Source organism: Hemitrygon akajei, chromosome 20, assembly GCF_048418815.1.
Source record: "Hemitrygon akajei chromosome 20, sHemAka1.3, whole genome shotgun sequence".
NCBI classification, from domain to species: domain Eukaryota; kingdom Metazoa; phylum Chordata; class Chondrichthyes; order Myliobatiformes; family Dasyatidae; genus Hemitrygon; species Hemitrygon akajei.
In genome coordinates, this window is record NC_133143.1 from 7,479,517 (window position 1) to 7,506,382 (window position 26,866).

Below are 26,866 nucleotides of genomic sequence, written 5' to 3' on the forward strand. Positions count from 1 at the left end.
CTTGCTTTATATAAGACTTCAGCTGCTCAACAGTCCGTGGTCTCCGTTGTCTGATTCTCCTCTTAATGATGCGCCATACATTTTCAATAGGAGATAGATCTGGACTGGCAGCAGGCCAGTCAAGCACACACACTCTGTGTCTACAAAGCCACGCTGTTGTAGCCCGTGCAGAATGTGGTCTGGCATTGTCCTGCTGAAAAAAGCATGGACGTTCCGGGAAGAGATGTCGCCTTGATGGCAACATATGTCACTCTGAAATCCTAATATATGCCTCAGAGTCAATGGTACCTTCACATACATGCAACTCACCCATGCCGTGGGCACTGATGCACCCCCATACCATCACAGATGCTGGCTTTTGCACCTTTCGCTGATAACAATCAGGATGGTCATTTTCATCTTTGGCACAGAGAACTCGACGCTTGTTTTTTCCGAAAACTAGCTGAAATGTGGACTCATCTGACCACAGCACACGGTTCCACAGTCTTTCGGTCCATCTGAGATGAGCTCGGGCCCAGAGAACTCGCCGGCGTTTCTGCATAGAGTTGATGTATGGCTTCCTCCTTGTGTAATACAGTTTCAAGTTCCATTTCTGGATGCAGCGACGGACTGTGTTAAGTGACAATGGTTTTCCAAAGTACTCCCGAGCCCAGGTGGCTATAATTGTCACAGTAGCATAACGGTTTTTTAGGCAGTGCCACCTGAGGGCTCAAAGATCACGCGCATTCAACAGTGGTTTCCGACCTTGCCCTTTACACACTGAGATGTCTCTGAATCTTTTCACAATATTATGTACTGTAGATGTTGAAAGACCTAAATTCTCTGCAATCTTGCGTTGGGAAATGTTCCTTTTGAACTGACTACCAATTCTCTCATGAATTTTGGCACAAAGGGGTGAGCCACGACCCATCCTTGCTTGCAAAGACTGAGCCTTTGATGGACGCTACTTTTATACCCAGTCATGATACCTCACCTGCTACCAATTAGCCTGCTTAATGTGGAGTCTTCCAAACCGGTGTTACTTGAATATTCTGTGCACTTTTCAATCTTATTTTAACTCTGTCCCAACTTTTGTTGAGTGTGTTGCAGCCATTAAATTCTAAATTTGTGTATATTTACAAAATACAATTAAGTTGGTCAGTAGAACTATTGAAAATCTTTTCTTTGTACTTTTGTCAGTTAAATAAGGGTTCACGTGAATTAACATATCACAGATTTTTGTTTTTATTGTATTTTGGAAAACATCCCAACTTTTCTGGAAATGGGGTTTGTATTAAGTTTCTCCACATTACAATTGGATCAGAATTAGTTAAAAAGAGAAACTAGACAAGCTGGGCTTGTTTTTTCACAGAGCAGAGGACCTGGCAGAGAACATAATATTATGAGAGATAGCCTGGCACTATCACCACAACACTATCACCTAACACCACAACATTATCCATAAAGCCAATTTTTGTGTCATCTGCAAACATACTAATCCCCTAAATTAAATTACATTGTCAGCATATATAGCAACAGCAAGTGTCCCAGTACTAACACTTCAGAATTGCAGAAATCTATCTACCTTTCTGTATTGACATCTATAATTCTATTCTTCCTTAAAATACAAGACCGATGGTTCTAGTGACGTCATCGTCCAGAATGGCAGCTTAAGTCAATAGCTCCTCCAGAAAAATGCAAGCTTTGCCCTGTTAATCCATCAAATACAAGATCTTTCGAAAATATCTGAATTGATAAGGGAGGCAAGAATGGGGAAAAGGAATGGAGATTAAAAAAAGCATCACTGCGGAGCCTGTGGACGAGAGGGGTGCAGTGAGCGGCTCTCCTACCCGAAGGCCTGGTAGCGAGGCTGACGATGGGCCTCGTTCAGGTGAAGCGGCAAATATGATAAAAATTCTGGAAGAGATATGGGGATTCTAAAAAGATATAAAACAGCAACTGAATGACATCAAGACAGAGCTCGCCTATGTCAATCAAAAAATAGCGGTGGCAGGGACACGAATTGAGAAGGTGGAAGCTCACGTGCAAAATGTGGAATGGATACTAAGTAAGACGATAAAAATATTAAATCAACAAGAAAGTAAACTGCTTGACCAGGAGTGAAGATCACGGTGGAAAAATGTCAGGATATACAATGTTCCCGAAGGTGCGGAGGGTTTGTCTATAATGGAGTTTGTACAAAAGTTGCTGTGGGACATGCTGGAGATTCTTTCGACTATGGAGCTTGAAATTGAAAATTGAGTGTGCTCGCCCCGCGGCCTACTGGACATAGAGAAGATAAGTCACGCCCAACAGTAATTAGATTCCTTCGATACAATACCAAGGCAGAGATTCTACGAAGGGCCTGGGGAAAGAAGAGGGTGTTTTTGGACGGGAAATTAATATATTTCGATCAAGGTTACCACCCCACCCCCACCCCAGCGGTCCTGCGGAAACGTAAAGAATACTCTGAAGTAAAGCGGATATTAAAGCAAGGAAAGATTAGATTCCAGACTCCATAGCCTGCTGAACTGCGAGTGTTTTATGAAGATGGGGTCCAACTATATCAGACAGTGGAAGAGGCGACTACAGACATGAAGGCCAGAGGGCTGCCTGTCAGCCTGATCAAACCAAGGGAAAGCCTGGCTGAGCAGTTATTCCGCTCTGCTTGGGAAATAGTGAGAGAATCAAGAAAGCAGAGGACAGGAGGAGAGCGAGAGAAGTACCATAAATTCCAGACTACAGAGCGCACCTGATTAAAAGCCGCAGGCTCTAATTTTAGAAAGAAAATCAATTTTGTACTTGTACAAGCCGCACCAGATTTTAAGCCGCAGGTGTCCCACGTTGTAATATGAGATATTTACACAGAAAGATATTACACGTGAGGATTTTTTAACTTTTAATTAAATCCGTATGGTAACATAAACAAATACATATTGCAAATGCTTTTTTTCGAACCGTGCCTGTAACACGGCTACTTTTAAATATACATACGTATCGGTAACACACAAATTACGTTGCGTATACTTTTTTACTGAACAGTGCACGAACAACATTCCAACATCTCCTAACGACTGGTAAAAAAAATATATATACTGCAGCCTACCAGGAAAAGTTATTGATCACCTTCTTCATCTTCCTCCTGCGCATTAAAACCATCAAAGTCCTCTTCTTCAGTGTCCGAATTGAACAACCTCAGGATCTCGTCACTCACTTCAGTCTCTTCGTTGTCGCTCTCACTTGAGCGCACGCGGTCCTCTTCATCACGCAGCAGTCCAGCCTTTCGAAACCCGTTGGTGATGGTGGATGTTGTGACACGGCTCCACGCATTTAGGATCCACTGGCAGACTTGAGTTAAAGATGCTCTTCGCATGTGGCCTGTTTTGGTAAAGGATTTCTCGCCGCTCGTCATCCAAGTCTCCCACTCAACGCGCAGCGCCACTTTAAATGCCCGGTTCACGCTGATGTCCAGTGGCTGCAAATACTTTGTGGTGCCCCCAGGAATCACAGCTGGAATTGAGTTTGTACTCTTGATGGCAGCTTTCACTGAATCTGTTATATGAGCCCTCATGCTGTCCATAACGAGCAATGCTTTTTTTCTGTGAAAAAATCCCCCTGGTCGCTTGGCGTAGCACTCTCTCAGCCAATCCTTCATTAGACTCTCCATCATCCAACCTTCCTTATTGACTTTCACCATGATTTCTTTTGGGAATTTTTCCTTTGGCATTGTCAGCCGCTTAAAAATCACCATCGGTGGAAGCTTTAGTCCGGATGCTGTGCAGCTCAGAACACAAGTAAAATGCGTTCTCTCATGGCCACTTGTTTTCAGTATGATGGACGAGTCACCTTTTTTATTAACAGTCCGAGTGAGAGGCAGGTCAAACGTCAAAGGTACTTCATCCATATTTATGATTTAATCTGGCCCGATGGAATTCTCCGCTATCGTTGTTTGAGTGAATGTGCGGAAGTTAGCAAGTTTTTCCTCGTGGTTGGGAGGGAGCTGCTGACAGAGAGTCATGCGTACCCTGACGGACAGGCCTTTTCGTCTCATAAATCTAAAACACCACGATGGCCCACCTCAAAAATCTTCGATTTTCATTTTGGTGGCGATTGCTTTAGGCTTCAGTCTGATCTGCACGGTGGAAACACCGCGGCCGCCTGCTCTCTGTGTGTTAACCCAGTCTTCAAGAAAGTTTTCAAGTTCGGGCCATCTGCTATGATTACCTCTGAAAGCTTTTGTCGTCTTTTTGCATTGACTCAGTTCTTCACGCTGGCGTCTCCACCGTCTCACCATCGATTCATTTATGCCAAGATTACGTGCAGCAGCTCGATTTCCTTCTTCAACCGCCAGATTGATCGCCTTTAACTTAAAAGCTGCATCATATGCTTTTCTTCGAGTGTTTGCCATGTTGATGAGGGTGAGTACAAATGACTGATTTACAATAATTTAATTGTGAAAGTGCACTTGATTTATCGTACAATTTCATTGGACCTCTGTGAACTACTCATCAATTTTATTGGTCTACTGTTACGAGGCAAAATGTTTTTGGCGGCATGGAAAAAAACCATGCATTAGCCGCACCGTAGTAAAGGCCGCAGTGTTCAAAGCGTGGGAAAAAAGTAGCGGCTTATAATCCGGAATCTACGGTATATCAGGAAGAGACTGTGAGGTTTCCGAAGACAGCCGTCACCCCCTCCAGAAGAGCCATAAGGTTTGGCTAACTTTAAAAATGTTGATAAGCTAAATGGAAGCAAAAATAGATGGTGCTATACCTACCTAGAGACCTCAGCCTTGGAATCATACCTTCATTGCCTTTTTTTTAAAATTATTTGCTTTTCTTGTTTCTTATTTGTTCAGGGAGTAGATTGATTAAGTTTTATTCTAATTTCAATGATACATTAACAGATTAAATACAGATGGCTAAGGACAAGGTAAAATTCATTTCTTTTAATGTCAATGGGCTATTAAATCCAATCAAACATAATAGAATTTTATCCAAAATGAAAAAAGAACAAGCCCATGTAGTATATTTACAGGAAACTCACTTCAGTGATAATGAGCATGGAAAACTAAAGAGAATGGGCTTCACTAATTTGTTTTTCTCCTCATATAAATCAGGACATAGGAGAGGAGTTGCTATTCTTATCTAAAGCAAGCTAAATTTTGAAAAAGTATTCGAAATGGGAGATAAGGAGGGCAGATATATTCTGGTAAGGGGGAATATAGACGGAAATTCAGTTACTCTATTGAATATATACACACCCCCGGGAAGTGATATTGGTTTCTTTCAGAAAATTACTGATATTATGGTAGCGGAAACAGAAGGTCTCCTGATATGTGGGGGAGACTTAAATTTACAATTGCAACCAAACTTAGACTCTTCCAATAGAAAAAGCTATGAAACAAAATCCTTACATAAAAAAGTTAATACACTTTTTGAGGATGTTGGTCTAATTGATATATGGAGGGACCTTTTCCCAAACAGAAAGGGATAACACTCATAATTCTGCCCTCCATTCTGTATATACAAGAATAGACTATTCCATAACATTTGGAAAAGACAAAGACAAAATAAACACCTGTGGAATTGGTACAATAGATGTAAGTGACCATGCACCTATATATTTATCTGTTGATTTTGACCTACAACCAAACAATACTATTTGGAATCTAAATTCATGTCTACTCAATGATCCCTACTTTAACGAACAAGTTAAAAAGGAAATTGGTCTTTACTTAGAATTCAATGATAATGGAGAGGTTTCACCTCCCATTCTATGGGATACTCTGAAGGCTGTTTTAAGAGGGGAAATTATAGCGATATCTTCATATAAGAAAAAAATAAGGAATAAAACATTAGAGGAATTACAAAATAGGCTGAAGGAACCAGAAAAAAAAACACAAGTTGAATTTGGCACAGGATACATTAGAGGAAATTTTTTAAAATAGGAATGAAATTAATAGTTTGGCCACGCAAGAAATCAGGAAAAGCTTAATGTTTCTGAAACAGAAACATTATGAAAGTGGATCTAAGTCTATGAAAATACTGGCGTGGAAACTGAAAAAAAAAATAGCAGAAAATACAATTCATAGAATTAGGGATCCAAGAACGACAATGATAAAAAAGTAAGCTAAGTGAAATTCAAGAAGCTTTTGAAGTGTTTTACAAAACTCTATATTCCAAAGTTCCAAGGGGAAGCATTAACACAAATTGACACCTTCTTGAATTCTCTAGAGTTACCCACTTTAAGCGAAGAACAAAATAGAACGATGACTGCTGACATAACTGAAGTTGAACTAAAAGTAGACTTAAATTAAGCAAGTCACCAGGATCAGATGGGTATATGGCAGAGTGGTACAAAGAATTTAAAAATGAGTTAATTCCTGTCTTACACCCCACACTGAACTGGGCTCTAAAAAAGGCGCAAATGCCACCCAGCCAGGAGGAAGCAATAATCTCAGCTATACCAAAAGAAGGCAAGGATAAAATGGAATGTGGGTCATTTAGACCAATATCCGTTCTTAACTGTAGATTATTTACCTCTATCATGGCCAAACGATTAGAGGAGTTTCTACCCATACTGATACATAACAATCAGACAGGTTTTATACGACAACACCAAACACAAGACAATATACGAAGGACACTTCACATTATGGATCAAATAGAAAAAAATAAAATCGAAGCAATAGTGATAAGCGTGGACACTGAAAAGGCATTTGATTCGGTTAATTGGAATTTTCTTTACAGAGTTTTACATAGATTTGTTTTCCATGACACAATTATTAAAACTATACAGACACTATATGACAATCCTACTGCTAGGATTAAAATCAATGGATATTTATCAAATAGTCTTACCCTAGAAAAGGGCACGGTGCATGGTCACCGCTACTCTTCGCATTATATCTGGAACCATTAGCTCAATACATCAGACAAAATGAAGATATCAGGGGAATTACTATTAAAGGGACAGAGCATAAACTGACCTGTGACATGGATGACATTTTGATCTATCTAGGGCAACCAACATACTCTTTACCTAAATTGATGCAATCCTTTGAACAATATGGTCAATTATCAGGATACAAGATCAACATAGATAAAACCCAATTACTTTCACATAACTATAGCCCACCAAGAGAAATTGAAAGTCAATACCCCTGGGCATGGCAAACAGAGTCTTCAGATATTTGGGCATCATTATGCCAAAAGATTTGGCAAAATTATCAGAATGCAATTATCAGCCTATATATAAAAAAAGGAAGATATAACAAGATGGAACCGAATTCATATTTTAGTCTCAGTTCAAGGATTGAATCTATTAAAATGAATATACTGCCCAGACTATTATATCTCTTTCAGACCCTACCAATAGAGATTAATCAAAATCAATTCAATGAATGGAACAAGATGTTATCAAGATATATTTGGCAAAGTAAAAGGCCTAGAGTTTGTCTCAAAACTCTAGCCAAGGAAAAGGGGGGGTGGGGCCTACCTTCTCTTACAGATTATTATTTTGCAGCACAGTTGAGAGCTGTGATATGTTGGTGCAACCCATCATATGACGCTCAATGGAAAAACATTGAGGAGCGGGTATTTCCCATCCCCATACAAGCAATTTTGGCTGATAACAACCTGCAAAGGTACATAAATATTATTGATAACCCATGGGTGAAATTGACTCTTAAAATATGGAAAACTATTATAAAAGAATATAATCTAGAGGGAGAGTATTGCAATTCTTCAATGGTGTGCATATGACTCAGATTTTACGCCGAATAAACTGGATGCTAGATTTAAGGACAGGACAGCTAAAGGAATTACAGTTCTTTGCCATATAATGAAAGAAGGAACACTGTTCAGTTTTGAAATGCTTAAAGAGCAACACTTATTAGAAAAACAGGACTTTTATCGGTATTTACAGATGCGACAATATGTTAATAGGATGGTTAAAAATGTAACCAAGGCAAGAACATGTTTGATAGAGCTATTCAGAAAAGGATAAAATTCAGATAACAGTAGTAGTATCATTTCAAGCGTGTATAAGGGTTTGTCAAATCTTAAAACACACTCGACTTCATACATTAAAACAAAATGGGAGAAGGAAGGAGGGATAATTATATCTGAGGAAGAATGAACAATATTATGGTGGTATCAATGGAAGTGTACCAGTTCACAGAAATGGAGGAAGTTCAGATGGAAAAACTTGATAAGATATTTTATTACACCCTCTCAGAAATCCCATTACGATAGTAACCTCCCTGTTGGCTGCAGAAATTGTGGAAATTCAACACTCATGAGTCCCATCACAAACAAGAGAAAATCTGCAGATGCAGGAAATCCAAGCAACACACACAAAAAATGCTGGAGGAACTCAGCAGGCCAGGCAGCATCTATGGCCTTCTGTCCTTTCCGATCAGATTCCCCCTTCACCAGCCCTGTATTTCTTTCAGCAATCAACTTCCCAGCTCTTTACTTCACTCCTCCCACCCTCCAGGTTTCACCCATCACCGTGTGTTTCTCCCTCCCTTTCCCCCACCTTCTTGCTCTGACTCATCGTTTTTCTCCAGCCCTGATGAAGGATTTTGGTGCAAAATATCGACTGTTCTCTTTTCCATAGATGCTGCCTGGCCTGCTGAGTTTCTCCAGCATTTCGTGTGTTTCATGGGAACAGATGCGGTGGAAGTGAACGAACTGAGAATAGGGTATACCATTTTTACAGCAGATAGGGTGGGAAGGTGTATAATCAAGGTAACTGTAGGAATAAAAGATGTTGGTCTACAGTTTGTCTCCAGAGATAGAGAGAGAGCGAGATTATGAAAGGGGAGAGGGGTTTCTAATTGGCCACGAATGACGATAAACAAGAATCAGTTAAGTGTTTCTCACATGAAGACTGTCTTCACTTTACTTATAAAGTGATTCAGGAGTTAACAAAAGCCTTACAGTGTAAGCATCACACTACCTACCCATACCACCCACAAACTTCGGGGGCAGCAGAAAGACTGGTTGGCCAAATTGTGTGAGGAAGCAGTACTAATGTAACTAGAGGTACTTCCACCAGACAATGTGTTGTGCTCTAAATCGTGTAACAGGCCTATCTCTGCATGCGACAGTATTGGAACATCCCATTCACCTGCTGGTCGCTTCTCCCCTTTTGATGAAAATCCATGGGTGACAGCACGTTTCAGTATTATGCAGCACAACAGAACTCTTAAAAGTTTTCGTCAACAGATGTTTGAAGCCCAAGGAGATCACGATTACTGCAGTGTGCCGTATCTATTCGCCAGGAGACTGGGCATTGGTGAGATCCTACCAACAGAAGAATTGCCTCGAGCCCTGCTGGGAAGGTCCATTTCAGGTACTGCTAACCACATATATTGCTCTGAAGGTCCAGAAGGAGCCAGCTTGAGTCCATGCATCACAAGTTAAGCCAATGCTGCCACTAGTCCAGGGCACCAGTAACAGAAAAAGCCTGAAGACAAGGAGATTGACCAAGAGAACTATTTGATCATTACTGCTTGCAATCCTAAATGCGGTATACAGTTTGGATGGTCTGTGCATTTACTTTCCGCCTAAGAACTTTGTAACTGGAACAGTGAAAGGTAATCAGTTCTTTAAAGGCAGGTACGTCCCCAATTACAACCAGTGAAACCCAACAGTCCCTGCCATGAATGTAATTTGCCACCCAGTAAGGAAAGGTTAAGAATGCTGGTTCAGGCTATACAATGCTAACACACACAATCATCTGGTGGGAGATAACGACTGCCACTAATGGGATATGTTATGCCGTATAAGTATCATATTAATGACCTGGCTGGACATCCAGCTTATAGGGCAGGGCGCCAAAAGAGATACGTCACAGAGGAAGAAAGATTTGGATGAAAGCCTTCTCTGCCTAGGAACAGCTAGGTTGACTGGGAAATAGTATCCATGACAACTGCAATAAAGACATTAGCCACTGAGATGGCTTTGGGGCGACAGCAGACGAAGAATGCGCTGACTAGACTGCTGGACTGCAGAACAGGATGGCACTGAATCATCTGCTTGCAGAGAAAGTGGCACCTGTGCCATAATTACATACCAGGAAGGAGTTGGTGTCCCTTCAGAGCACTAGGAGGCTGGGTGTTAGTTACTATCACCATTTTTGTAGTTAGCGATTTGCTTGTAATACAATGGGGCATTCCTGCGGATAGCACTAAAGCCTGCAGACCGGATATAACAGGATTGCAACATTCGAAAGGTGAAATGAATTGTAAAGGGCTCATCTTTGTGCTAGTCAAATGCCTTAACTACCGTGGCCCTGGGTGCAGAAGCTTCGATTACCACTGTGGGAATACAACACAATGACCATGGAATACAATACTACTGTGAGAACAAAGGTGGGACTAGCGGGCTGATGGTGTGATGATTGATTCTGGTTCAGTGGTTTGAGCTGGTGCTAATGTAGCATTTTAAATAGTGGAATGGGTATAAAGGTAGAGCAGTAGGTGGGCTGGGGTGAAGTTTACCAAAGAGTTGGATCGTGGACTGACCGTGGATCAGGAGAATGGGAGGTGTGCTGTAGTGTGCTGCAGTGAGGGGAGCTGTGCACATCTAAATAAGTATTTTAATGCTTGCTCTAGTCGATATTAATAAACAAACTTTTACTGACATAGACTGCTTTGTTGAGCACCTTAACTCCATCTGTAACAAGCTCGAAACATTGAATGTTTATTCCTTCCATTGATGCTGCTGAGTTCCTCTAGTATTGTGTGTGTGTTACTCTGAAATCTCCAGCATCTACTGAATCCCATGTTTATGATTTGCTACAATTAGAGCTAATTTACTTACTTAATGCAATAGCTCATGTTAGAAGCAATAGCTCCTATATTAAAAACACAATACTTCAGAGATTTGAAATGAAGACAAAATTGATAAAACACATTCATAAACACAGCTGTCCAGCGGAATGGCACAAAACTTTCAGGGAGATAATAATACCAATACTTTAGAAATGCTTTAGTTATGTTCTCGGGGGAGGGAGACTCCGTTGTCCTGGAATCAAGCAATAATTTCAGTAATTCCTAAAAGTGTGAGGATCAGACTGAATGCAGTTCCTATAGGCCCAAATCTGTTCTAAACATAGATTCTAGATTATTTGCATCAGTATTAGTAAAAAGATTGGAAAATATAATTCCAGATCTAATTGACACAGATCAAACAGGTTTTGTAGAAAGCAGGCAAATCCAGGACAATGTGAGATGGGCCCTACATCTGATTGACCACATGAGCAAAAATACCCTGGAATCTGTAGTTATTAGCCTTGATGCTGAAAAGGCCTTTGACTCAGTATGGTGGGAATATCTCTACTTGGTACTTGAGTGGTTTGGCTTTAATAATCAGGTATTTGGATGTCTGAAATCTTTATATTCTTCCCTTACTGCCAGAATTAAAATAAATGGGAATTTATCTAAAACAATATTTCTTGAAAGGGGATGTCGACAAGGGTGCCCCCTAAGCCCCACGCTTATCGCTCTTTTTATTGAGCCATTGGCCCAGGCAATTAGAGAAGACAAGATTATAACAGGTGTACTGATCAGAGATATAGAATATAAAATTTGTCAGTATGCGATGACATTCTCGTGACTCTTACCAATCCCAGTGCAGGTTTGCCTAAATTATTACCCCTGTTGAAAGAATTCAGTTCCTACTCTGGCTATAAATTAAATTTACATAAAACCCAAACTTTAAATTTTAATTATGAACCACAAAAAAAATTTACAGAATGAGTATATTCAAATGGAAAGGTAATATTATTAAATATCTAGGAGTGCAAATACCTGAAGACTTGTCTACTATCTATGAACATAATTATATTCCCATTACAGCTGATATTAAGGCAGACTTAAATAGATGGTCATTGCTGCCAATGAATATGCATAATCGAATAGAAGCCATAATGATGAATGTATTACCTAGATTGCTCTTTCTTTTTCAATCATTGCCTGTTGAAGTTTTCTTTAATCAATTTAATAAATGGAAAAGAATGATTTCAACATTTATTTGGGGAAAACAGAAACCAAGAATTAGATTTCAGACATTGCAGCTGCCTAAGGATAAAGATGGATTTGCTGTGCCTTGCTTTGAAGACTATTATAGAGCAGCACAGCTGCGCAGACTGGTCTGTTGGTGTGACCCTAATTGTGAGGCAAAGTGGAAGGATTTGGAATAAAGTCTAATAAATATCCCTCTCCAATCTTTACTGGGGAATAAAACACTCCCAAAGAAGCATTCAAATAAACTAAGTGAATAACAGTCCCTCTAAACATCTGGAATAAAGAATTTAAAGACCCAAAATTTGAAAGAAATGTAAGAATACTATGTTGGGTGGCACATGACACAGAATTCCTTCCAGCACAATTGGATGGTAGATGTACACATTGGAAAAGTAAGAGAGTCACCTCATACTGTGCAATGTCCTCCATTAAGGGTTTGGAGTCCTTTCAACAACTCACAGAAACATATCACTTAGAGAAACAAGACTTCTTTAGATATCTTCAACGAAGACAATATTTTAATAAAAATATTAGAACTATTGTAGAGAAAGTGTTAAGTCTGAATAATATATTCATTGATTTGTATAAAGGTAATACTAAAAAGAACTGATAACCAGGATTTACTCAATTTTACAGTCTAACAGGGGTCTCTCCACAATGTATGTTAAATCAAAATGGGAGAAAGAAGCCAACATAAAATTGACAGAAGATGACTGATTAAACATATGCAGAACGCATTTGACTACTTCAAGCTCAGGTCTGTGGAGGGAATTCACCTGGAAGAATACCTTAAGATTGTTCATAATGCCAAAAATAAAGTAGTTACAAAGTCACAGACCTGAACAAGGTCAATGTTGGAGAATGTGTGATAATATGTTGACTGATCATTTTCATATTTTCTTGGAGTGTCCAAAGATTTTTTTTATTGGTTAGATGTGGTAACAGACATAAGGTCAATAATCAGTCCGGAGATTAATTTTGACTTTAACGTTATTTACTTGGGTAATGTACCAAATGGGCTCAAAAAGCATGAAAGATATTTGTTACAAATACTACTAGCAGCCAGTAAGAAAGCGATTACCAGGAAATGGCTAAGCAAAGAATCTCTTACAGTGCTGGAATGAATAGAAATAGTTCAAGAAATTTATGTTATGGAACAATTGACCGTGCTGGAATGAATAGAAATAGTTCAAGAAATTTATGTTATGGAACGATTGACCTTCTCTGAGACACGCACTAAAAAATCTGAAAGATACTGGGGAAAGTGGACATTTTATTTGAACCTAAAATGACTTCTTCACTGCAGATTTATTTGGTTTGAAGAACTTTGTTCTATTTTTTCCAATGAGGGAACCTGCAGAATGTACTTTAAAGTTAAGGATCTTAAGGTCCCCTGAGACTTTGAAGGACAATTATGGAGATAAGAGTTTGGTTAACCTTGATACAGCAATGTAACCCATTTCACTATTCATTTTTTCTACAAACCCCATTTCCAGAAAAGTTGGGATATTTTCCAAAATACAATAAAAACAAAAATCTGTGATATGTTAATTCACGTGAACCCTTATTTAACTGACAAAAGTACAAAGAAAAGATTTTCAATAGTTCTACTGGCCAACTTAATTGTATTTTGTAAATATACACAAATTTAGAATTTGATGGCTGCAACACACCCAACAAAAGTTGGGACAGAGTTAAAACAAGATTGAAAAGTGCACGGAATATTCAAGTAACACCGGTTTGGAAGACTCCACATAAAGCAGGCTAATTGGTAGGAGGTGAGGTATCATGACTGGGTATAAAAGTAGCGTTGGAAAAAACGGGCGTCGATTTCTCCATGCCAAAGATGAAAGGTGCAAAAGCCAGCATCTGTGATGGTATGGGGGTGCATCAGTGCCCACGGCATGGGTGAGTTGCATGTATGTGAAGGTACCATTGACTCTGAGGCGTATATTAGGATTTCAGAGAGACATATGTTGCCATCAAGGCGACGTCTCTTCCCGGGACGTCCATGCTTATTTCAGCAGGACAATGCCAGACCACATTCTGCACGGGCTACAACAGCATGGCTTTGTAGACACAGAGTGCGTGTGCTTGACTGGCCTGCTGCCAGTCCAGATCTATGTCCTATTGAAAATGTATGGCGCATCATGAAGAGGAGAATCAGACAACGGAGACCACGGACTGTTGAGCAGCTGAAGTCTTATATAAAGCAAGAATGGACAAAATTTCCAATTGCAAATCTACTACAATTAGTATCCTCAGTTCCAAAATGATTAAAAAGTGTTATTAAAAGGAAAGGTGATGTAACACAATGGTAAACATGCCTCTGTCCCAATTTTTGTTGAGTGTGTTGCAGCCATCAAATTCTAAATTTGTGGTTATTTACAAAATACAATTAAGTTGGTCAGTAAAACTATTGAAAATCTTTTCTTTGTACTTTTGTCAATTAAATAAAGGTTCAAATGAATTAACATCACAGATTTTTGTTTTTATTGCATTTTGGAAAATATCCCAACTTTTCTGGAAATGGGGTTTGTATTATAAGATACGGATTTTACTTCATCTATGATGACCCTGTTTGTCTGTCTGTTTTTATCCTGTTCTGTTATCGGCAAAATAATAAAAATAAAGTTTAAAAAACACACATTCATGAATGCATGTACTGGGTCACAGGTTACTGTAGGCAAACAAGAGATGAATGCCTGCCTCAATCCTACAGGTATGCAAACCTTCAGTGAAGTAATTCTACAAACCAAATAACTGTCCATATCCTCATCACATTAACTTTCCCCATGCAATCCCCCCAGAAGTACTTACACATGGGCTTACCCATCCTGTAAAATTATCAAGAAACTCAAGCATCAGATAATGGACTGCATTGAAAAAATGAAATATTCATAGCTGTGCCCCTAATTTCATCTGAGATATTGGTGAAGAGCTGCATTGTGGACTCGAGGATTATGTCATGGTGAAGGTGCTTCCACAAGGAATTACAAGATTTTGACTGCGACAATGAAGGTATAGCAAACATCTGCAAACGTAATTGATGTGCTGGAGAATTTGATGGCATCCCCATATATCTGCTGCCCTTGATTTACCAGCCCTTTTGACTTGTTCCCTCCTGAGCATCACTGCCAAATATATTGCCCTTAACATTTTGAACTGCTACAACTGAAGCTGCTCCCAATCTGCTTTTGAGAAGCAAGTTCTAGAACAATCTAGTAATGAAGAAGGAACATAGAATGTAATATCAATGCAGTACAGGTACAAGCCCATCTGACCATGTTTTTGCCAAACTATATAGTAATTAAAGGCCTAACTAAATCAGTCCCTTCTGCCTACACAAGTCCATATCCCTCCAGTTTCAGCATATAGTATTTTCCTTCCAGGCACTGACTACTGTGTAAAAAAAACCACTGCCCCACACATCTCCATTAAACTTACCCCCTCTCACTTTAAATGCATGCCCTCTAGTATTAGCCATTTCCACCCTGGGTGAAAGATATTGGTATCTATGCCTCTCATAACGTATGCCTATCAGTCTCCTCTCAGCCTCTGCCGTTCCAGATAATACAACCCAAGTTCTTCTAGCAAACATCCACTAATCCAGGCAGCAGCATCTTGGTAAACCTCCTCTGTATCCTCTCCAAAGCCTTCACATTTTTCCTCCATAAAGGGGCAACCCGAAATGATCGCAAAACTCCTGAGGCAATCTAACCGGAGTTTTATAAAGCTACAACATAACTTCCTGACTCTTGAGCTCATTACCTCAACTAATACAGACAAGCGTGCCTTAATTACCCTAGCAACTTGAGCAGTCACTTTCAGGAAGCTGTGGATTTGCACCCCAAAATCTCTCCATACATCAAGGGTCCAGCTATTAACTGTGTACTGTCCCTTTACATCTGATATACATAGACACACAGACACACATATATACATACATACATATGCTTAATGTATCATGAACAGCGGAAGTACTATGGATCTCTGCAGGACACTACTGGTTCTAGCCAGGATTAGCTCCATTGGCCACTGACTTCCATCTTCTATCGGCACACCAATTTGAGATCCAAATTGCTAGGTTCAGATCTTGCAGGTAAGCCTACCGTGTGGGACTTTGTCAAATGCCTTACTAAAATCCCTGTAGACAAAATCCACAGCTCTACCTTTATCAATTACCTTCATCATCCGCACAAAAACCTCAAATAAAGTTAGTAAGACAAGATTTACCCTGCACAAATCCATGCGGATTGTTCCCAATTAAACAATGGCTCTCCAAATGTTCATATATCCCATTAGATAGAGTCCTCTCCAAAGATTGCAATATGAGGTTACTCTTAACCTTAGCCATTCGGCTCTATATCACTCAATCAATAGCCAGGAAAGTGATGACCCCCCTCCTGTTAGACTGTTTGTGGTAACTTATTTTTTTAAGTCTTTCTCTTCTAATATTTGTATATTTGTGCACTTGTAATGCTTCTGTGACACTGTAATTTCCTTTGGGATCAATAAAGTATCTATCTATCCACCTGCTGGTTTTTATACCTTTCCCTAATCTGCTGGCATGTCTGTCCCTGTGGCTATTTCGCTGGGGGGTGGTCTGTAGTGGAACGGCAATAGATTTCCAATTCTGAACTGAGATGCATCTTGGGTGCGTTGTAGTGTCAAACAGAAGTAATTTACACTCTGGATTCAAACAGCTTAAACACAATCTGGGGAAAATCTACAGATGCTAGAAATCCAAGCAACACACACAAACTGCTGGAGGAATTCAGCAGGCCAGGCAACATCTATGGAAAAGAGTAAACAGCTGATGTTTTGGGCTGAGACCCTTTATCAGTTCTGCTGAAGAAGGGTCTCAGCCCAAAACAATCGACCGTTTACTCCTTTTCTCCAGCATTTTGTGTGTGTTGCTCAAACTGCTTGAAGTCCCTTTCAGGCAGGACCTTTACAACCAGATAAAACAATTGCACTTGATTTCTCAAATCTCAAATTCAACATATATTAACTCACTACATCATCAATTTCTTACCTGAAGCTCTGCCCTCAGTCTTTTATTTTCTTTGTCAAGCTTGCTTTCCCTTTTTTGCATGGAGGTAATTTCGTTATTTTTACTGACACGAAAGATATCATATTCCTTCTTGAGTCGCTCATATTCTGCAGCATATTCAAAGTCAACTGAAGCTGTTGACTTAAAGCTTGCACCAATTACACGTGGTCCCCGTCTAAATGAGCTACGCAGCAGCTTAGCCTTGGGCTTGACTTCCACTGGGATCTCACATGCTTCTCCACCACCATCAGTATCTTCAATTACTTCATTTGGACCAACCAGTGAAGAGGCTGTTCCCATCTTGCCAATGTATTTACATACATTTAGTCCATGGTTTCTCCATTTCACAGCTACAACTGAAAATAAACAAATCACATGCCACAAAAATAAAAATAACTGAGTTATTGCATGCTGGTCATTTAAAAATAGTTATTCAAATTTTTTAGAACACAATGCAGTTAATCATAAAATGTAAAGCTTGGGTCTTGATCAACTATTGACTGCAAAAGAAAAACATTTGTACATCAGGTTGGTAAGCAGCCACACTAAACCTCCATAAAATCTAAAATGCCTTCCGTACCTTCAAGAATCTCATGGAACACTCCTAGTTTTCACATTAGGGAAATAATTTAACTTAAAACAAAGCATTTCCTCCTTCTGAACATTTTTTTTGCAATCTGCTCCTTCTAAGTGCTTAGACAAACTTTTCAGTATGAGTACCTTGTAATTCTTACTAATGATAAACAGCTGTATCCAAAATCCTACAGAAGAGAACACTTTCAATCTTTTTCTTAAATCACACTATGAAATACATTCAGGTGCCACTTTATTGGGTACCTCCTGTACCGAATACGCCCATTAAGTATGTTAGTGGTCTTCAGATGCTGCAACCCATTTCAAGGTTCACTGTTTTGTTCATATAGAGATGCCCTTCTGTTGTAACATGTGATTATTCAAGTTACTGTCACCTTCTTGTCAGCTTGAACTAGTCCAGCCATTCTTTTCTGACCTCTCTCTAATTAACATGGCATTTTCACCCACAGAACTGCCATTCAGCAGATGTTTCTTGTTTCTCGCACCATTCTCCATAAATACTGGAGACTTGTGTGTAAAAATGCCTTGCTAATGAGAGAGGTCAAAGGAAAACCCCAGATGTATCTACAGTTTCTCAGATACTCAACCCTCCCCATCTGGCACAAACAATCATTCAATGGTTAAAACCACTTTGATCACATTTCTTCCCCATTCTGATGTTTGGTCTGAACAACAACCAAACCTCTTGGCCATGCTTTAATGCATTGAGTTGGTGCCAAACGATTGCAATTTTAGATTGCCATACCCGTGTGGTAAATGCATCACTCTAAATGGTTGGTTCAGCCAGCAAGTTTCTCCAATGTTCTCTTTTCCAAACAGAAAGATCTCATGTCATTTTTCTTTACGGTAACTGAAATTTCAACATACAAATTAAGGGTTAATAAATTCAAAATGATAAATATCAATGGTAAATATGCATCAGTTAATACTGTCATTAAAAGTCTTACTTGAGAACTCCCAGCCATACAGTATAAGCCTGTAATTAATATATTTATCACGAACTGATTTAGGATTGTGCAAATCTCTACTTTCCCAGGTCGCATCAACATAGTCAATCCAAAAGGATTATCAACTCTTTACCCTCCAGCCTCTTCTATCTACAGGTGTTACAAATTAGTCTGAGCAAACTAGAGAAAACCTGAAAAGCAGTTTCAAGTTCCCAAGCATCAAAACACCACAGGACCTCTCCTCATTGATGCAGTCTCAAAGGTGGCATGCCAGTGGCTCTACTTCATTATGAGTTTGAGGGGACTAGTAAACAAATAGTCATAAATTCCTGTAGATATGCATTCTGATTGGTTGCATCACAGCCTGGCATGTATCACAAGAGGCTACAAACTGTAGACCTCAACCCGCTCCAAACTGAGCACAATATGCCCTAACATCGAAAGCATCTTCAATAAGATGTACTTCACGGTGAGATACATCACTAAGAACCTTCACCATCCAGGGCATGCCTCTTCTCATTACCACCATAAGGGAAGGGGTGCAGGAGCCTGAAGACCAAACTCAAGGATTCAGAATCAACTTCTCCCCTCTACTTTCAGATTTTTGAAAAGTCCAATCAGAATCAGATTTACTATCATTGGCATTTGACATTGAATTTGTCAATTTAGCAGCAGCAGTTCAATGCAATACAAATCTAACAGAGTGAAAAAAAATTAATAGAACAAAAATAATAAACAAGTAATTTACCCCACCTGGAGTATTGTGTGCAGTTTTGGTCTCCAAATTTGAGGAAGGACATTCTTGCTATTGAGGGAGTGCAGCGTAGGTTCACAAGGTTAATTCCCAGAATGGCGGGACTGTCATATGTTGAAAGATTGGAGCGACTGGGCTTGTATACACTGGAATTTAGAAGGATGAGAAGGGATCTGATTGAAACATATAAGATTATTAAGGGATTGGACAGACTGGAGGCAGGAAGCATGTTCCCGCTGATGTGTGAGTCCAGAACTAGAGGCCACAGTTTAAGAATAAGGGGTAGGCCATTTAGAACAGAGATGCGGAAAAACTTTTTTACCCAGAGAGTGGTGGATATGTGGAATGCTCTGCCCCAGAAGGCAGTGGAGGCCAAGTCTCTGGATGCATTCAAAAGAGAGTTAGATAGAGCTCTTATAGATAGCAGGGTCAAGGGATATAGGGAGAGGGCAGAAACGGGGTACTGACTGTATATGATCAGCCATGATCACAGGTAATGGCGGTGCTGGCTAGAAGGGCCGAATGGCCTACTCCTGCACCTATTGTCTACTGAATAGAGTAAAAAACATACAAGAACATAAATACTGTACTGTATATTAAAAAAGTGAGCTAGTGTTCAAAGATTCAATGTCCATTTAGGAATCAGATGGCAGAGGGGAAAAATTTGTTCCTGAATCACTGAGTGTGTGCATTCAGGCTTCTGTACCTCCTACCCGATGGTAACAGTGAGAAAAGGGCATTGCTCTGGGTGCCAGAGATCCACAGTAATGGACGCTGCCTTTCTGAGACACCGCTCCCTGGAGATGTCCTGGGTACTTTGTAGGCTAGTACCCAAGATAGAGCTGACTAAATATACTTCTGTAGCTTCTTTTGATTCTGTGCAGTAGCCCCCACCCCCATACCAGATAGTGATGCAGCCTGTCAGAATGCTCTCCACGGTACAACTATAGAAGTTTTTGAGTGTATTTGTTGACATCCCAAATCTCAAACTCCTAATAAAGTATAGCCGCTGTTTTGCCTTCTTTATTACTACATCACTATGTTGGGACCAGGTTAGATTCTCAGAGATCTTAACACCCAGAAACTTGAAGCTGCTCACTCTCTCCACTTCTGATCCCTCTATGAGGATTGGTATGTGTTCCTTTGTCTTACTCTTCCTGAAGTCCACAATCAGCTCTTTTATCTTACTGACATTGAGTGCCAGGTTGTTGCTGCGACACCACTCCACTAGTTGGCATATCTCACTCCTGTACGCCTTGCATCACCGCCTGAGATTCTACCAACAATGGTTGTATCATCAGCAAATTTATAGATAGTATTTGAGCTATGCTTAGCCACACAGTCGTGTGTATATAGAAAGTAGAGCAGTGGGCTGAGCACACATCCCTGAGGTGCACCAGTGTTAATCATCAACAAAGAGGAGAGATTATCACCAATTCACACAGACTGTGGTCTTCCGTTTAGGAAGTCGAGGATCCAATTGCAGAGGGAGGTACAGAGGCCCAGGTTCTGCAACTTCTCAATCAGGATTGCGGGAATGATGGTATTAAATGTAAATGAACAGCATCCTGACATAGGTATTTGCGTTGTCCAGGTGGTCTAAAACCATATCCAATAACACTACCTTGCTATTTCCACCAGTATAATAATAATTTTGTTTCTGCACTGTACTGCTGTCACATATGTCCATATGTCAAATTTCTACGACACAGCAGTAAAATTTATCTTAAAAGAGTGAGATCCTTTGATTGAAAAATAGATCACTTTACAAACAGCTTGTTTGTTCCATAAATTAAGAAATAAGACAGAGAGAGGTATAGAGAACAATAGGTATACTTTATTACAGTAATTCACAGCAGTTTTTTTCTGAAGGCAATTAATCACCTCAAATCTTTTATCAATTCAGTGAAGAACAACAAATTAACAGTCCCATCACTATCTTCTGAGAAAGATGGAGACTGTCACAAGTATGGGGAGATTGAATAAGACTGGCTAACAATTTCATTACTCATTCCCAAGAAAGTTACTCTTAAAAATGTCAGGTTAAACTTTTAAAATAAACGCAACCTCACTGAGAGAAAGTCCCAAGAGGTTGAATTGAAACCAGCTTCTGACCTACCATCATTGATCCTTACCAGGAATAAGGCAGTGTCACATCCTCTCCTGATGAGCTCAATGCATTCTATGACATTTTCAACAGAAGGGGTACCCACAGTTACCATTACACACATCAGATCAGTCTACTTGAGAGTGAACCCATCGGAAGCATATGGCATAGATCTTTAAATCCTGCGTAGATCAGCAGGTGGGGATATTTGCAGACATTTTTAAGCTTTCCCTGCTTTAATCTGAGGTCCCCACCTGCTCTAAGAACATGATCATCCTGCCGTTGAAGGCATGGTAGTGTAGGGGATGAAGTAAGGCTATTACAGCAGCACGGTTTCAATTCCACCCTTACTCTCTCAGGAGTTTGTATGCTCTGCCCATGAATGTGTGGGTTTCCTCCGAAATTGCACAGACAGAGGTTAGTACTGTTGGATCTCACTGTTTAATTTTAATTATGACTTTCCATGCAGTTTAATAATTATCTGTTTGTATTTAAGAAGCATTTATATACATTAGTTTAGTATGTGCTATACAAAGTATAATTCTGAAAACTTCTCTGTACTTCATTAAGTGTTTTTTCATTGCTTACTTTTACTGCAGAATTCAGTAAGTATTTTTTAATTGTATTGTTGATTTCTATTTGCGCTGCTTATGGGGGCCATCTTTAATTTCTCTCTCCTTCAAGTAGTAAGACCTATATCACTGTTCTGTTCTGACTCTCTTTGTTCTATCAACTCTTAATAGAACAATAGTGAAGCAACAAGTGTTATGCCTCGTTCCTGACTTCTACACGAAGCTTGGATTTAAACACCAGAATCCAACAGTAGGTTAATTGGTCACATGGGTGTAACTGGGCCATGTGGACTCGTTGAGCCAGAAGCACCTTTACTGTATCTCTATACACAATGCACCTCACCACCTACCACCTGTAGTTCTCACATCCATCATGAAGCTCTTTGAGTGGCTGGTCATGGTACACATCAAATTCAGCCTCCCGAGATTCATCTATCTCTAAAACAGGTCCACAACAGATGCCATCTCCCCAGCCTACACTCAGTGCTGGAGGATCTGGATAACAAAGACTTCTTATTGAATACAATAATCATAATTGCAAGCTAACTCCTAGGCCTGGGATTCAACACCTGTTTGCAACTGGATCCTTGATTTCCTGGCCAACAGACTGGAATCAGTAAGAAGAGGCAGCAACAACTCTGCCACAGTAACCTCAACACTGGTGCCCCGACTTTCCATACACTCACGACTGTGTAGCTAACTTCATCTACAAATTTACAGGTAACACCCCCACAGTGGCCCAAATCGCAAATAATGATGAGTTGGAGTACAGAAGGAAATAGACAGTTCAATGACATGGTCTCAAAACAACAACCTTTTCTTCAATGTCAGCAAAACAAGAGAGCTGATCAGTGACATCAGGAAACAGGATAGTGCACACATACCTATTTACATAAATGGAGCTGAGGTGAAGATGATTGAGAGCTTCAAGCTCCTTGGTGTAAACATCACCAAACAGCGCGTCTGTATCCAATTGCTACAGCCAAGGAAGTGTACCAGTGCCTCTGCTTCCTCAGCAGGTTAAGGGAATTTGGCATGCCCCCATTAACCCTTACTAGTTCTTTTATAGATGCACCATAAAAAGCATCAGAGCTGGAATGGCTCAAGTCCACAAGAAACTGCAGGAAGTTGTGGACATCACAAAAAGCAGCCTCCCCTCCATGGACTTTGTCTACACTTCTCGCTACCTCCAGAGAAACAGCCAGCATATCAAAGATGCCTCCCCATCCAGACATTCTTTTTTCTCTCCCCCATCCCTCCCTCCCATCGGGCAGAAGATACAAAACTTTGAAAGCACGTACCACGAGGCTCAAGGGCAGCTTCTCTCCCACTGTTATAAGGGTACTGAATATGACCAGTATGACTGGATGGACATTTGACCCCCACAATCTATCTCAATGAACTTTCATCTTTCTGGCTGCCTGCACTGTACTTTATGTGTACTGAAAAGCTCTATTCTGCACCCCATCATTGCTTTTCCCGTGGTCTATTGATAATGGAGAAATGAGATGTCGAGCTGGCATGCAAAACTCAAATCATGTGACAATGATGAACTAATTAACCCATACCATAATTTCATTTAAACACTAACACAGGCTCATTTCCTAAGAATGGCAGAACAAGCTTCCTCCCTCTCTCTCCACTTCTTGGAATGGTTTCTTCTCATCATATTTATATGCTTTTGATACCACTCATGGTAATATTACAGAGATACAATTCCCAGATAATGATTTTTGGGCACTTTCTACTTATGGTGAAAATTGACTTCTGGACTACAGTAAAAATGGAACTTGAGGACTGCTTGTAATGTTGATCTGCCTCTCTACCAAAGACCTTTAGTTTCAGACCCAGGGAATAACTGTCAAACACAGCTTACTTAAAAGTACATACTGTTTGTTAGCAAGCTTGCATTCTCAGTTGGCAAAACAGAGTCCCTGCTCACCGAGCTTGAGAAAATCTGCAGCCAAGTGAGCCCAGAATACTGTTTGGAGCTGCAGATATACATTGTTATCACATATTTTGATAAAGGTAGACCAAGAAGCTTCTTCATGGAACAAACAGTTCTTTGTTCATGCATTATTCTCACAGCACGACTTGTCAAGCTGCCAATAAGTCAGTTAGGTTTTAGCCCTTTTAATTTTGCATATAATTCCTCAGTAACTAACCTTCTCCCTGTGCATTAGCCTCTGGTTAAAGCAACGTCTTCATTTTAAAATCCTTATCTTTATTTTCCAAACCCTCCGTGGACCATATCAATTCCCTTGCCAACTTCTATAATTTCCTCCAGCCTCAACTCAACCGGATACCTTAGTTCCTCCAATTCTCATCACTCCAGGAGTTCATTACTCCATCTCTGATCTCCTTTTCTAAAACTTCAGTTTCACTCCTCTTTATCAACCATTGGTCTTCCCCCTTAATGTCACTTTACACAGCTTGGCATCAAATTCTGCTTCAAAAAATATTGCTAGAGTGCTCTGGAATGGTTTCGTTACCTTATAGTTATTAAATAAACGGAAATTGTTCTTACTGTTGCAGGAAAAAAATTGGAAGCAAATTCAATAGTAACTCAATTGATTTCACTTTGCAGAGACATGGAAATAAAAACAGGGGAGTGGAAAGAATTGGACAAGAACAACAATAATCAGTGTTTTCATTCTATAAGAAGTCGGAGAAACAAAGGAGGGAGCAGAGTGAAAAAGCTAGGAGTAATGGAAATACACATTTAGACTGACTTACCAAGTTCAACATCACTTCAGACCCAATGATATCATCACCAAATCAACTCACTGAATTTTGCTCAAATATATTCTGATGTTAGTCATTCTCCGAAGTCAAAGAATAGATTAGTTATGTTCTTAAAGCACTATCAATTCAATATCAATACATCTCCAATGACCAAATCATAGCAAACATTCAGGTCCTTCAAAAAAAAGGGAAAACCTTCATTTATACGATGTCGATTTGAAGATGTCTCAAAGCTCTTGACATTTAATGGCACGTTTTGACACATTACCTTGTAATGCAGGGCAAAATATCCATAGACAGGAATATAATCACTGAACAGTCAGCTTTTAGATTTTCCGTAAGGGGTAAATATTGGTCACAACTGTTCTTCAAAATAGCACCACTGAATGTTTTAAACGCACCTAACCCTGATTCTCTCATTCAAAGAACAGCATATCTGCTGAGGCATCCTGAGTAACATACAGCTGAGATGGCTAAGAATTTTAAGTCTGTTTCTGTGGGGGTGGGAAGTTGTTGGGATGGTGTCAGAGAGATGGACCATCATTTGAGAAGAGGAAAGGGGGCTGTTGGTTGGGGTGTTTGTTGAGCATGTGTTGATTGGGAGGTACGAGCTAAGATAGTGGGGATGCTAGCAGGTGGTAGGTGTTGGTGGGAGATGGCAGTTTTGAATGGTGATGAAGGGGGCTGCTTGTGGGAGGGATGTCACTGCAGGAATTTTAGTCAGTAAGGATGGAAATGTCAGAGGCAGTGTAAGGAGGAGAGTAAAAAAGTGTTATTAGAGATGGGGACGTCAGTCCAGGGGCAAGTGGTGGGAAGATCAGTGGAGCGTGGTGGATGCCGTGGGATGGGGATAAGATGCAAATGGGGGCAGGAGTTAAGGACAGATTAGTGTGTGGGCTGGGGGGAGCCGTAGGCCCATCAGTGGGCAGGGGGATCAACGGGAGGAGGTGGTATGGCGTGGAGTTGAGGTGGGGTAGCTGGCCCCGATTACCCTAACCCCGCTGAATGAGACCGCCGCGCACCAAAGCGAGCGAACGCTAACCTCCGGCAGAGCCGAGCGTCCTGACACACCGAAGCCCCGGGGCCCAAGTCCCAGGATGGCCCGGTCCAGCTCCTGCTGCCCCTGGTTACGCGTCAACCGCGACGAAACGCGCCTGCGCGCTGCTCTTTGACGGCATCCCGGCTGCTTCAAACCCGTGCGGACAACGCGACCGCAAGCATGCTCACTCACACTCATGCATGGAAGCACCACCTCGCTCCCCTCACAGAACTATCCGATTACCAACACAACGTGCACTACCGCCACCTATTGAGGTGCAGTGTGGAGCAAAGGGGCAGAAGGTACAGTACAGCCGCTTTAATTTCCTTCCCCGAAAAAACAATCTCAATGATGTCCTAACAAACTATCCATATTAAACTGTGTCTGTCCCGAAGATCTCTATTAAGCAATCAGACTTTTCATTTGCAATTAATAAAATCTACATAGAGACACAAAGTACAGCACATAAACCGGCCCTTCAGCCCATCTAGACCATGTCTACTCCCTTTGACCTCCTCCGGGACTATAGCCCTCCATACCCTTACTATCCATGTACCTATCCAAACTTCGCTTAAACGTTGAAATCGGGCTTCCAAGCACCACTTGTGTTGATGTAGTACCCCTGTGAAAGGGAGATGGTGAGTGAAACATACATGCTATACTGTTTACTTCTCAGTAACTTTGTGATGAATGAGGAACACGGCGTGTACCCCCTCCCCCCCCCCCCCCCCCCCCGGCATTCTGGCCTTTTATGTTTTAACTTTCATTTCTATTGTTCCATGGGAACATATCACTTTAATTCTGAATTACCAAAAATATGTCGCAAAATATAAAAACACTCCAATGAACGATCATCTTCTGTTATCAGTAATGCTGTGCATCCAGACAGTTACACTGCCTGCTCACGGCGTTTTGTGCAGCTCTAACACTTCGATCATACCAGCCTCAGTGGCTGAAAACAGCCTTTTTTCACGGTTTCAAACAAACATAACAAAGATTTATATAAAACTTTGGAGAAAAATACTTAACGTGT

The 26,866-nt window shown here is 40.4% G+C and overlaps 1 protein-coding gene across 5 annotated transcripts in view; it reads right to left on the reverse strand.

Moving 5' to 3' along the window:
- Nucleotides 1-26,054, reverse strand: part of nphp3 (nephronophthisis 3) — a 160,026-nt gene extending 133,972 nt beyond the window's left edge. Inside the window, exons 1-3 of one of the 5 annotated variants that reach the window (XM_073073004.1) lie at nucleotides 26,026-26,054; nucleotides 18,415-18,519; nucleotides 17,058-17,425 (exon numbers count right to left, since the gene is read on the reverse strand). In XM_073073004.1, coding sequence (XP_072929105.1) covers nucleotides 17,058-17,375 — 318 coding nt within the window. In that variant the 5' untranslated portion in view covers nucleotides 17,376-17,425; nucleotides 18,415-18,519; nucleotides 26,026-26,054. Of the gene's footprint in view, nucleotides 1-17,057; nucleotides 17,432-18,414; nucleotides 18,520-25,062; nucleotides 25,084-25,836; nucleotides 25,945-26,025 lie in introns of those variants that run through there. The other 4 variants (XM_073073002.1, XM_073073003.1, XM_073073006.1 and 1 more) reach the window with 4 other exon arrangements.
- Between the last annotated feature and the right edge of the window lie 812 nt (nucleotides 26,055-26,866).